Genomic DNA, 14,169 nt, shown 5'->3' with positions numbered 1-14,169 from the left:
TCATGAGAAGATTTAAAATTCCAAACATGACCAGGAGAAAACTCTCCCAATAACCATGAGCCCTTACTTTACCCATTATGCTTGTAGAACCCATGTTTCTCCCTGTCACAGGACCCCAGGTACAAGAGAGAACCAGGGCTCAGAAGGGTAAGCAATGGGCTTGGGACTGGGGTGTGTGTGTGTGTTGTGGGGGTGGGGGGCAGATTGCCACCGAATTCTTGATCTTCAGGGGACGAGAATCTGTCCATTGACACTCAGCTAGAAGTTTTGCTTTCCTGTTACAGTGACGAGGAGAACACAGCCTTGCCTGTTACAGACACAAGGGAACACAGCCATGTGGAGACTCTGTCCCAGGACCAAGGTGAACAAACAGTTGGAAAAACAACCTCTCACATCTAGCACACCAAATGGACTAGTGTATAAATCATGTTGTCTTATTCTCAGAAAAACAATCACAGGAGCTATTTTGAATAATCCATTTTCATGGGTGTGTGTGTGTTGGAGGGAGTGGATAACTGCGTGCTAGATTTTAAGTTTAAGATGTTAGTATGTTCTCTATCATAGTCTCTTTTTTTTGTGGTAGTCTACCTTAATTAGAGGAAAATCAAAATACGAAGATCTAGACTTACAAAATGGAGGTATTAGGGATAGTTATTTGCATAATCAAAGCTCTACGTGCTTTTAAATACTTAGTTCCCTCTGAGTCTGTTCAATGATTTACATACCTTCAATCTCCACTTAATGCCTTAGAAAAAAATGCCACTTGGGTGTACCTGTAGTTTTACATGCTTATGCCATAAAGCAAAATTTCAAAGTCACATTCAAAATAGTTCCTGCATACCTGTTCAGTTTTTATTTCAATTTCTGAAGCTCCTTTGGGGGGAAGAATAGACCGGCTACTTATTATAATACCTTCGAATTCATCTTCTTTCCCCATCCGCCTAGCTATAGCTTTCATGCTGGGGTAAAGAATGTCAGTTCTATTGAAGAGAGACAGAAATTAGCAAACAAACATATTTTTTTCCTATTCAGATTCTCTGACAATCATTTTCATTCACGTTCTGTTTTCTGTCATCACGTATAAACCTCCCAACCCATTACAGTCACTCACATTGATATCTAATTTTACCACAGTTGCCACTCCCTTAGTCAATATTAAGTCCTGAGACCTTCTCCCATTGGGTACATATAACTTCAGTCTTCATTCTTCAAAATATTGACAAGTTCTCTCATTCCCTAGTTACCAGGGAAGTTGACTGTAATAACTTGTAAGATAGACCAATGGGACTATGCCACCAAAGAGAACCTTCTTATGCCCAGTAAGGTCGGATGGTGAGTGGATGCTTAGTGAATGCTTGTTTGATAACAGACACATGGCAGAAGCAACATGTCTTTCCTGCCAGCTAAGTCATCCTAGCTAGAGCCTGAAGCTGTGAAAACACCCCACCATCCCACAGACCTAAAACCTCATGTTGCACCACATTATACCTCTGGCGGCAATTCATGAAGCTCTCAGAGACTCAACACTTGGGTCTAATGGGGCTGAAAATGGGGACTAGTTTACAGCAGCAGCATCCCCCTACCCAGTGCTCACTGGGATCCTATGAACTAAAAAGGCTGAAGAGTCAGCACCATGGGGACACTTGAGAAGCTCAAGTTCCCAGAGACAGAACTCTAGGTAAATGATACACAGTGTTCCTTAGTGGAACCCGGCACTGTCCCTGCAGTCAACAGAACCCAACTTTTCCTGTAAAGCGCTGGTTATAGGACACATTGCCCAGCTTCCTCTGCACTCAGTGGGGCTGGGCGTACCAGGATTATGGACCAAATCTCACCCTCACAGTAAGGGGAGGAATTTATCAGACCCCAGATTCCACTCATTTCACAAAAATTTCCACCTCAGCGACACTCACCCGTAGAGTTCTGAGAACTGTTTGTGGAAGGAGACAGAATCGCTGTCCTGGCCTTGCAGTTTGAGTCGGCCCCAGTGCTCCTTTAGCACTTCCAGCTGCTTCCACAGCACCAGAAATGATCTCAGGAAAGCAAGGGACATCACTGCATTGCATGGGCCCCTCAGCAGCCTGGAGGCTTTTGGGCTGCTTTGGAATGGACTTCTGAATCCTGGCACTCTGGACAAATTTGCCTGAAAGCATTACAGAAATTCTTCCTTATTAATCATAGATCAATATAGGATAACTTTTACATATAGCCCATGCAGAACGAACATTTTGGAGAAGGCCTATTTTCCCCAGGAGGAATGATTCATGGGTTTACAGCACAGTTAGAGCTTAGAAAGGGTAAGCATCCTTTCCAAATACATAGGATACCGAAAAGAGGGAAATGTCTCCATTTCAGCTTTCTGCTTGAGTCTTGAATCACTCATTTAAAAAACTCTTTTACTTGGGTACTAACATTTTACCTGCCTTTGAAAAATTGAGCCTTTCATGTTTAGCCTCTGCATTCTGGAAAGTGCCCTTCAACACACTTGAGATTTAATTCCCCTTCACAGTAGGGCTGTAATATAACCTCAGATTAGGGATTTTATTGTTTTATGGATAAGGAAATGGAAACGTAAGTTTATCTTATCTCCTATTCCTTCTCCCATCCTTTAAAAGTTTACAAGTCTCTTAATTTGAATTTAGTATTCAAAGGCAATTTTCCTTTAGAATTATAATTTGTTTATTTGTTCATTGGTACTTTCCCTAAATCAGTGTTTGTTGAGGGGCTGCTCCGAGCCCTGGAGGATGTGGAGGGAACGAGGTTTTCAGGTCCCCCTCTCCTGCAGCCAGAGTGTGAGGAGGGCCAGAGTCACCCAGAGAGCGACAGACAAAACAAGGACCTGCATCCAGGCCCTCACCCTGATGACAGGGTCTCAGTCACAGAAAAAGGAGCATTGCTTTGCAGACGAAGATGGCAAACCTGGATCATAATGTTATGGCAAGAAGGGCCTCAGAGAACATTCAGGTAACAGCACCTCAGATACTCAAGTTTCCTGGCTCAGAACAGGAAGAACACCCACGTAGTGTAACTGGATCAGTGCTATTAACGTATCTACAGAAAGGCACAGCTGCCAGAAAGAGGGTTGGTCAGAGGTGGAGTTGGCAAGCCAGACCCAGGGGAGAGCCCACAGCCCTGCACACAGCTGACAGCCCCACAAGTAGCCTACCTCCTCACTAAGCAGCTAACTCAAGATTTCCAGATTTGTTTATCTTCAGGAAACCTTTCATCAAATAAAACCTTACGGAGTGACGGTAAATATTCAACAGAGTAAGGTTGAGCATGGTGACAGGGAGGGGGCAGCCTACGGGCCATGTAGCCCCCTCTGCTCAAAAAGCCCCAAGATGCCCCTTTTAAAGGGTTTGTGTGCAGTTTCAAACCTGAAGACCCAGCAAAAAAAGAACAGTTTGAAAAGCACCTGGACTATATGTGAAGGAGATTTACTGGCTAATCTAAAAGCAAATGGAGGGGAGGGGCAGATGAACTCTCCCCAGAGATGGGGGATGTCACTGGCAGATGCCAATATTTCACCCTCCGCTTACCCTGCTAGCACAGGTGAGCGAACTCAGATGCAAAACCCTCCTACCACCACCTTGCTAAGACAAGCAGGGGCACTGGCTGCCTTGCTGGAGCCAGAGCGGGAGTCAGTTGCAACGCTTCCCTGCCCCCTAGCTGGGGTAGGCAAGAGCAAGCAGTAGTAGCATTCTCCCACACCTTAGCTAAAGCTGCTGAGCACAGGGGGTTGCAAGATTCCTGCACTCACTGGATGGGGCTGGCAACTGTGAGCAGTCCCAGCACTTTCCTGCTCTCAGCCTAAAGCCAGAATGTGCACACAGACAGGACATTCCTTCCTCCTGCTGCATTCCCGAAGCCCCCAGGCACGTGCAGTCAAGACATTTTCCTGCTGCCTTTCTGAAGCTGGAGAGAGTGTCCCACCCCCTACATTCTCCAGCTACCTAGTTAAAGCCAGTGGATATATGCAATCCACACAGGGGATGCTCCTTGACTGTCTGGCCCTGGGGGCCAAGGGGGTTGACATTCCTGAGCTCCAAGGCAATGTAACAGTCAGAAAGGCAGCACCTAGCAGGCCACCCCTCCAGGGCATGGCAGACAGCAGACTGAAGCACAACCTTGTCTTCCTGTGAAAAAAGCCTATTTACTTAGCCTGCAGCTTCAGCCTAAGGAGCAGGCTTCAGGTTTTCCCTACATCTAGAGGCTACAGAAATGCTCCCAGAAAACATAAGCAGGAAGACACCATCCTTGTGCACCTCCTATGCCTCGATACAGCTCAATAAGTCCTCCCAGAAAGAGCTTATACACTCATGTAGAGTCCCAAGTTTTGCAACTGTCACCCAGAGGATATCTTCAGATCTTTTGGTCTGGAGGCCAGCAGGGATTATGACTGTGACTACACAAGACTATATCTGCATATATTTTTTAAGAGATTTTATTTATTTATTTGCGAAAGAGAGAGAGCACGAGTAGAGTGAGGAGGGAGGAGAAGAGGAAGAGGGATAAGCAGACTCCCCGTTGAACAGGGAGCCTGACGTGGGGCTCAATCATGACCTGAGCCCAAGGCAGATGCTTGACCTACTGAGCCACCCAGGCACCCCAATATATTTGCATATTTTAAAAGCTGCTGCCTGAGGGTCTAGCTTCAGATTAGCCTGAAACTTGGTGCTAAATGAAATTTCTCCCATTGGAACACTGACAGGCCTTGGTACATCCTCAATAACAAGGACATATCAATAATAAATCAGGCTGATTAGACAATCACAAAGTTGCAAGAAACAACCAAGAGCTAGGGCAAGGTTGAACGAGAAGTTTCATCAGCTACACAAAGGCACTCCAAGACTGAGAGACTCAGAAAAAGACCATAATGCTATGGAGATAAGTAATCTACCTGATAAAGAATTCAGGGTAAATGTCATAAAGATGTTTACCAAACTTGGGAGAGGAATGGATTAACACAGTAAGGGTCCAACAATGAGATAGAAAATATAATAAAGTACTAAACACGAGTCCACAGAGCTGAAGAATATAATAACTGAACTGAAAAATACAGTAGAGGGTTTAAACATCAGATGTTTATCTATTTATCTATATAGCAGATGAATGGGTCAGCAAGCTAGATGCAAAGCAATGGAATTTACCCAGACAGAGCCACAAAAGGAAAAAGGAATTTTAAAAAATGAAGATAACTTAAGGGCTTAAGGGACCTATGAGACAACATCAAACAGAATAACATTTGCATTATAGGGGTTCCAGAAAGAGAAAAGAAAGAGAAATGGGCAGAAAACTTATTTGAAGAAATAATGACTGAAAACTTCCTTAACCTAGGGAAGGAAACAGATATCTAGGTCCAGGAAGCCCAGAGAGTTCCAAATAAGATGAACTCAAAGAGATCCACACCAAGACACATTATAATTAAAGTGTCAAAAGTTAAAGAGAGAATCTTAAAAGTAGTAGGAGAAAAACCAATTGTTACATACAAGGGAAACACCATAATCAGCATATTTCTCAGCAGAAACTTTGCAGGACAGAAGAGAGTGACATGATATATTCAAGGTACTGAAAGGAAAAAACCTCCAGCCAAAAATACTCTACCTGAAGGTTATCATTCAGAATTGAAGAAGAGAGAGAGTTTTCCAGACAAAAGCTAAGGGAGTCCATCACTCCTAAACTGGCCTTATAAGAAATGTTAAAGGGACTTTTTTTTAGCAGAAAATAAATGGCACTAATTGTTAACAACAACAACAACAACAACAAAGCATACAAAAGTAAAAATCTCACTGGGAAAGGTAAATATATAGTAAAGGTAATGGGTTAATTTATAAAGCTACTATGCAGGTTAAAAGACAAAATAAAATTAACTAAAACTACAATAATTAGTTAAGAGAGAAATAAAAGAAAAAGATGTAAAATGTGACATCAAAAACAAACATGAAGGGGTGTGATAGTTAAAATGTAGGGTTTGGAAAATGTTCAAATGTAAGTTGCTATCAACTTAAAAGAGACAGTTATATACATAGGATGATATATGTGAACCTTACAGTAACTACATAGCAAAAACTTGTATTAAATACACAAAAGAAAATGAGAAAAGAATCTAAACATAACACTAAAAAAAGTCATCAACCAGAAGGGAAGAAAGAAAGAGAAGAAGGAAGGAATAGAAAGGAACTATAAAAACAGTCACTAAACAAGTAAAAAAATGGCAATAAGTACCTACCTATCAATAATTAAAATAAATGCGGGCGCCTGGGTGGCTCAGTTGGTTAAGCGACTGCCTTCGGCTCAGGTCATGATCCTGGAGTCCCGGGATCGAGTCCCGCATCAGGCTCCCTGCTCGGCGGGGAGTCTGCTTCTCCCTCTGACCCTCCTCCCTCTCATGCTCTCTGTCTCTCATTCTCTCTCTCTCAAATAAATAAATAAAATCTTAAAAAAAAAATAATTAAAATAAATGCAAATAGATTAAATTCTCTAATAAAAAAATCACAGAGTGGCTGAATGGATAGAAAAGCAAGGCACTTTTATATACTGCCTATAAGAGACTCACTTCATAAGTAAGGACACACACTAAAAGTGAAGGGATGGAAAAAAGATATTCCCTGCAAATGGAAATGAAAAGAAAGCTGGTGTAGTTATGCTCATATTAGACAAAATAGACTTTAAAACAAAGACTATAATAAAAGACAAAGAAGGGCACTACATAATGATAAAGGAATCAACCTCAAGAAGATAAAACATTTCTAAATATATATGCACCCAATGTAGGAGCACCAAAGAACATAAAACAAATATTAAGAGACCTAAAGGGAGAAACTGACAGCAATACAATAATAGTAGGAAACACTGACACCCACTTGTATCAGTTAATAGATAGTCCAGACAGAAAAATCAATAAGGAAACATTGGCTTTAAATGACACAAACAAAGCCCAAGTTAGTAAAAGGAAGGAAATAATAAATATCAGAGCAGAAATAAATAACATAGAGACTAAAAAGATAATTTAAAAAAATCAATGAAGTGCTGGTTCTTTGAAAAAATAAACAAAATTGACAAACCTGTAGCTAGACTCACAAAGAAAAAAAAGTGAGGGTTGAAAGAGAAGTTACAACTGATACCACAGAAATAGAGAGGATCATAAGAGACAATTACTAACAATTACATACAAATAAATTGGACAGCCTAGAAAAATAGATAAATGCCTAGGAACTTACAAATCTTCAAAGACTGAATCATAAAAAAACCAAAAAATCTGAATTGACCAATTATTAGTAAGGAGATTGAATCAGTAATCAAAAACCTCCCAACAAACAAAAGTCCAAGACCAGACAGCTTCACTGATGAATTCTACCAAATGTTCAAAGAAGATTTAACATCTATCCTTCTCAAACTCTTCCAAAAAATTAAAGAGAAGGGAATATTTCCAAACACATTTTATGAGGCCAGCATTACCCAGATATCAAAAACAGACAAGTACACCACAAAAAAGAAAATTACAAGCCAAAATCCCCAATTAACACAGATATAAAAATCCTCAACAAAATATTAGCAAACAAAATTGAGCAATACATTAAAAGGATCATATGCCATGACAAAGTGGAATTTAGTTAAGGAATGCAAGGATGGTTCAACATTCACAAATCAATCAACATGATATACCATATTAATAAAATGAAAGATAAAAATCATGATCATCTCAACAGATGCAGAAAAAATATTTGAAAAAACTCAACATCCATTTATGATAAAAATTCTCAACAAAGTAAGTAGAGAGGAAATGTATGTCAACAAATAAAAGCCATATATGACAAATTCACAGCTAATATACTCAGTGGTGAGAAGCTGAAAGTTTTTCCTTTAATATTGGGAACAAGACAAGGATGTCCACTCTCCTCACTTTTATTCAACATAGTATTGGAAATCCTAGCTAGAGCAATTAGGCAAGGAAAAGAAGTAAAAACATATGAATTGGAAAAGAAGAAGTAAAATTGTCACTGTTTGCAGATCACATATTATATACAGAAAACTCTAAAGAGTCCACACACACACAAAAAACTATGGGAACTAATAAATGAATTAAGCAAAGTTGCAGGACACAAAATTAATATACAAAAATCTGTTGTGTTTTTATACATTAACAAACTATAAGAATGAGAAACAGAGAAAACAATCCCATTTACAATCATATCAAAAAGAATACCAAGCAATAGATTTAAACAAGGAGGTGAAAGACCTGTACACTGAAAACTATAACTTGTAGATAAAAGAAATCGAAGAAGACACTAATAAATGGAAAGATATTCCATGTTCATGGAATTAGAAGAATTAAAATTAATATTAAAATATTCATACTAGACAAAACAATCTATAGATTCATGCAGTCTCTATGAAAATTCCAAGCCATTTTTCACAGAACTAGAATAAATAATTCTAAAATTTATATGGAACCACAAAAGACCCCCAAATGACCAAAACAATCTTGTGAAAGAAAAACAAATCCAGCAGTATCATGCTCAAACTATACTACAAAGCTATAATAATCAAACAGCGCGGTATTAGCATAAATATAAATACATAGGTCAATGGAACAGAATAGAGAGCCCAGAAATAAATTCATGCATATATGATCAATTAATTTATGAGAAAGTAGGTAAGAATATAGAATGGGGAAAGGACCATCTCTTCAATAACTGGTACTGGGAAAACTGGACAGCTACATGCAAAAATTAAGACAGACCACTATCTTACACCAAATACAAAAATAAACACAAAATGGATGAAAGACTTGAATGTAAGACCTGAAACTTAAAACTCCTGGAAGGAAATATAGGCAGTAAGATCTTTGACATTGGTCTTAGTGATATTTCTTTGGATCTGACTCCAAAGGCAAGAGAAACAGCAAGGAAAACAAAAGCAAAAGCAAACAAGTGGGACTACATCAAACTAAAAAGCTACTGTACAGTGAAGGAAACCACCAACAAAATAAAAAGTAATTTACTGAATGGAAGAAGATATTTGCAAATCATATACCTAATAGGGGTTAAAATCCAGAATACATAAAGAACTCATACAAGTCAATAACAAAAAAACAAAAAAATTTAAAAAGAGGATCTGAATAGACATTTAAAAAAAAAAAACCTATACAGATGGCCAATAAGTATATGAAAAAATGCTTAACATTACTAATCACCAGAGAAATGTAAATCAAAACCAGAATGAGATATCACTGCACACCTGTCAGAATAACTATCATAAAAAAGACAAAAAACAACAAGTACTGGCAAGGATAGGGTAAAAAGGGAACTGTTGTGCAGTTGGTGGGAATGTAAATTGGTGTACCACTATGAAAAACAGTATGGAGATTCCTCTTAAAAATAGAACTACCGGGCGCCTGGGTGGCTCAGTCGTTAAGCGTCTGCCTTCGGCTCAGGTGATGATCCCAGGGTCCTGGGATCGAGTCCCACATCGGGCTCCCTGCTCAGCAGGAAGCCTGCTTCTCCCTCTCCCACTCCCCCTGCTTGTGTTCCTGCTCTCGCTATCTCTCTCTCTGTCAAATAAATAAATAAATAAATCTTAAAAAAAAAATCTTAAAAAAAAATAGAACTACCATATGATCCAGTAATTCCACTACTGGGTATCTACCTGAAGAAAATGAAAATACAATTTGAAAAGATATATGCATGTTATGTTCATTGAAGCATTATTTGCAATAGCCAAGATATTGGAAAAACCTATGTGTTCATTGATGGATGACCAGATAAAGATGTGGTTACACACACACACACACACACACACACACGAATACTACTCAGCCATAAAAAAGAATAAAAGCCTGCTATTTGTGACAATATGGATGGATCTTGAAGGTATTATGCTAAGTCATATAAGTCAGTCAGAGACAAATACTGCATGCTTTCACTTACATGTGGAATCTAAAAAACAAAACACAACAAAATTAAACCAAGACATAGATATAGAGAACAGATTGGTGGTTGCCAGAGGAGAGGAGGTTTGGGGGACTAAATGAGTAAAAGGGATCAAGAAGTACAAACTTCCAGTTATAAAATAAAAAATCATGGGGATGTAATGTACAGTTTGGGGAATACAGTCAATAATATTGTATTAACTTTGTATAGTGATGGACGGTAACTAGACTTACTGTGATGATCATTTTGCAGCGCATACAAACATGGAATCACTATGTATTATCATTTTTTTCATTTTTAAAGATTTTATTTATTCATTTGACAGAGATAGGGACAGTGAGAGCGGGAACACAAGCAGGGGAAGTGGGAGAGAAACAGGCTTCCCACTGAGCGGGGAGCCCAATGAGGGGCTAGATCCCAGTGCTTCCTATTGTCTATGAATATTTAAAAACAAATCATGAAATAAAACTAATTAAAATAAATAACTTTAAAGCAAACTTACCTTGTTAATATATTCATATTAAGAGAAGTCTTCTCTTCCTAAGTATTTTAAAGGATGAAAGAACAGGAGACAGGATAAAGCACGAAGGTGGGGGACAGTGGGGATGTCAGGAAAGGATGGCAATCCATCAAAAACAGGACCAAGAAATAGCAAATAGAGGGCCCAAAGGGCCCAGCATGCTTCTTGATCTTGGTACTACTTGGTGGCAATGCCTGCTTTGCAAATGCTCCCTCTGAGTGAAACATCTAATTCTGTTGTGGAATTTAGATGGCACATCTAAACACAATTCCTTTTCCCCTAATTTGCCTGAAGTAGACCTGTGACTCAATTTTAGCCAGTAGGACACAAGGAAAATCTATTAGAAGGCTCTGGGAAGGATTTTCTTCCTTGGTAAAAAGTTAAAGCCCCTTAAGGAGAAAGGTTTTTGCCCCTGTTTTCATCTTTACAAGGATGAAAGAGACATTTTTCAGACACACCCATGATGGCAGAGCTGGGGCCTACACCAACCTGAGTGACTGTACCAACCTGAACCACCTCCTTCTAGACTTGTTTTGAAAGATTAGTACCCTAATTTAAGTCATGGAGAGCAGGACAACTGTCGCTTATAACTAGTGCACCCTCATTGGCACAGAGGGGCATCAGCTCAAAGGTAGAAAATCTGAAAAAGCTTCTGGAAGACTGGTGTGGAAGTTGAAATCTGAAGGATAAATAGGAGTTGATCAGATGATGAAGTAGAGAAGGAGGAGGACAAGGAAGGACATTTTCCAGCAGAGGGGCTGGCTCGCACAAAGTTACTGAGGAGAGAGAGCATGGTTCATTTGATAAAATGAAAGAAGTTGAGGGTAGAGATGTCAGCAGGAGATAGGTGGTGAAGGTCTGGTTACAGCATTTGGATTCTATTCTTGGGGCATTTGGAAGTCATTGAAGGGTTATAAGAGGGAAGTGACATAATCAGGTTTGCATTTAAAAATATTACCCTGGTGAATGTACAGGAAGAAGGCAAGAGTGAATATAGGGAGTCCAATTGGAGGTTATGCTCATAGCCTAACATTAGGAGATGATGCTGATTGGGGGTTGGTGTTGGAAGATGGGGAACAGCAGACAAACTTGAGAGATATTAAAGTAATAGGATAGTAAAACTTAGCATCTGATTGTGGGGTATAATAGAGAGAAATCAAAGGTGGGTGTCCAGATTTCTTGGCTTGGGCGACTGGGCAGATGGTGGTTCACTGACAGGGAATATGGAAAGAAGAGCAAGTTTTGGGCAGTGAAATATGCTCAGTTTGGGACACACGGACTCTGGGATGGAACAAGGAAGTGAATGCACGAATCTGACAGGATTGAAACTTGGACACGACATGTAGATGGTCATTGCATGAGTCATCACATGTAAAGTTGTCAAAGTTACAAAAGCAGATGAGTTTGCCTAAGGAGAGGCCTCATGAGAAGTGGAAAAACGTAGTGGGTGAGAGTAGAAGGGAGCTTCAGGGCCAGACTGTTCAGTTGGAATCTGGGTTTCTTTCCTCACTAGGTATGTGACTTTGGGCACATCACTTAACCTTTCTGAGCTTCAGTATTATCTGTAAAAGGAGAGTAATGAAAGTACCTACTTCATGGAATTATTGTGATGATTAAAGAAACTAATAATTACTAAAGCACTCTGAAAGGATCTCAGTCGTAGCCAATAGTAGGATTAATAGTGTTCAGGAGACGCTTATTGACCAGACACAGAAGGCACAGTGCCTAGGGCCCACAGGGTGTTTTAATTTATTTTAAAATCAGAAAATAAAGGATATTGAGGCTGAATAAAATGTTTTAATATAGGATATTATTTTTTTTATATTAACACAGTTGTAAACTATCACTTTTAATGCTTTTTTATGGAGGAAGGGACCTACAAAGACAAAAGTGGCTAACGTCATGGAAGTCAAAATGCAGACCTGGGAGTGTAGCAGCGGGACAGAACCCCAAAAATAATACTTTGGGGATTGCGAGAGGAAGAGGGGAGGCAGGAGGCAGAGGAGAGTCTATGGGGAAGTCTGAGAAGGCCTGGCTACCAAGGCCGGAGGAAAACTAGGAGGGAGCTGTGCTTTGGAAGCCAGGCACAGGGAGATGGCAAGAAGGACACGCTGTGTCAAATGCTGCCAAGGGGTCAGCTTGGAAGGGGACTAAAAAGTATCCAGGGGATTTAATGACAAGGACCATGGTGCTCTTGATGAGAGCAGTCTCAGTGGTGACTAAGTGCAGTTTCTGAGGAGCGGACTGAAGGTAAGGAATTGGAGGGGGCTGCTGCAGACCTCTCTTGGAAAGGTTGGCTCGGAAGAGGAGGCTCTTCAGATGGGGGCACCGGCTAGCTTACCCTGTGTCCAGACAAGTCTCTGTCTGGTTCCCAGATATGGGCAGAATTGTTTCCAGTCATGATAAGGTGGGCTAGAGGCTCTTGGTACCTCAGAGCTTCAGAGGGACAAGTCCAGAGGAGGCAGTGCCTAGGTCCACAGGCTAGCTGAGTGATGAAGACCTCCAGGCTGGAGGAGTTCACCCAGGGCCTCTGTCATACCCCTCCAGTCCTTCCAACTCCAGTTCTAAATGTGTCTTCCAACTCTAAATGTGTGTGACTCCTAAAGAAATCCAGCCAGTTGGATTATTTGTTCCATTTGGTTTCAATGGGCTGCCCACAACCTTTGTTCTATTTTTAAAGTGAAAAGAAATGAATATACCATGGATCACAGGCGACCCCTGCACAGTCCTGGGACCCATTGGGAGACGCTATTGGACAGAGGTGGCTCTCTGGCCCATCTCCCAGAGAGGAAGTTCCTTTAGTACAATACAGCACTGGCCAATTACGTACTTGAGAGTGTTTATCCAGTGTGGCTTGCTGTCTGGAGGGATCCTCCATGATCATATGATTGCTGCTCAGAAGTACATCTTCCAAAAGCAGCTGCATGCCCACCAGCTCTCCATGGGCCACCTTAAGGTCAGGGTCGCTCAGCCTACAGAGGCACAGCTAAAAACAAAAAAAGAACAAAACAAAACACCCATTTTGAAGATCTCTAGGTATCCTTTATAAATGATTTTGGGGAGAAAACTAGGAATAATTATGTGTATAAGCCCTGCCCTCTTGACTATTAGAAAATCAATAAAAATCAGAGTAACATTTCTAGCTCAAAGTCCTTATTTTTTTTTTTAAAGATTTTTATTTATTTATTTGACAGAGAGAGACACAGCGAGAGAGGGAACACAAGCAGGGGGAGTGGGAGAGGGAGAAGCAGGCTTCCTGCTGAGCAGGGAGCCTGATGTGGGACTCGATCCCAGGACCCTGGGATAATGACCTGAGCCGAAGGCAGACGCTTAACGACTGAGCCACCCAGGCGCCCCTAGCTCAAAGTCCTTCTTGAACATATCAGACGTTTGGCTTTGTATGGAAGTCCAAATTTCCCAGCACTTTACAGTAGTATCTGTACATGGTGAATGTATAGTATGGTATCAATTTTCCTTTAAAAGTACAGATATAAACACATGTATGCATAAGGAAAATACTGGAAAAAATAAACCGAAATGTGAACTGTGATTGTTTCCTAGTGGGGGACTATAATTGATTTTCTTAACCATTCTTACTACTTTACTTTAAAAAATCCCAACAATTTTAATTTTGAGCAGAAACAAAAGCAAACAGTATCATTCCCATCACCCAGCCCTAAGAACTAACAACCTATGGCCAGTCCTGCCCCTATCCCT

General features: G+C 40.4%; 1 protein-coding gene and 1 long non-coding RNA gene across 3 annotated transcripts in view; one reads left to right on the top strand and one right to left on the bottom strand.

Moving 5' to 3' along the window:
• Positions 1 to 14,169, top strand: part of LOC135365595 (uncharacterized) — a 59,462-nt gene that overhangs the window by 24,843 nt on the left and 20,450 nt on the right. The window contains exons 7-8 of one of the 2 annotated variants that reach the window (XR_010413727.1): positions 285 to 361; positions 2,712 to 2,843. The exons of the other annotated variant lie outside the window; for it this stretch is intronic. This is a non-coding gene — a long non-coding RNA (uncharacterized LOC135365595). Of the gene's footprint in view, positions 1 to 284; positions 362 to 2,711; positions 2,844 to 14,169 lie in introns of those variants that run through there. 2 annotated transcript variants of the gene reach the window in all.
• Positions 1 to 14,169, bottom strand: part of LOC123836330 (coiled-coil domain-containing protein 162-like) — a 51,278-nt gene that overhangs the window by 34,277 nt on the left and 2,832 nt on the right. The window contains exons 3-5 of the mRNA XM_045865286.3: positions 13,283 to 13,438; positions 1,914 to 2,143; positions 842 to 980 (exon numbers count right to left, since the gene is read on the bottom strand). Of these exons, the coding sequence (XP_045721242.2) occupies positions 842 to 980; positions 1,914 to 2,143; positions 13,283 to 13,438 (525 nt within the window). The remainder of the gene's footprint in view (positions 1 to 841; positions 981 to 1,913; positions 2,144 to 13,282; positions 13,439 to 14,169) is intronic.

The sequence above is a fragment of the Mirounga angustirostris genome, unplaced genomic scaffold (genome assembly GCF_029215605.1).
Source record: "Mirounga angustirostris isolate CCGP_5_RB_7025 unplaced genomic scaffold, mMirAng1.0.hap1 SCAF_8, whole genome shotgun sequence".
Lineage (NCBI taxonomy): Eukaryota > Metazoa > Chordata > Mammalia > Carnivora > Phocidae > Mirounga > Mirounga angustirostris.
Note: the sequence above shows the minus strand (reverse complement) of the source record. Positions and strands in the feature narration are given on the sequence as shown.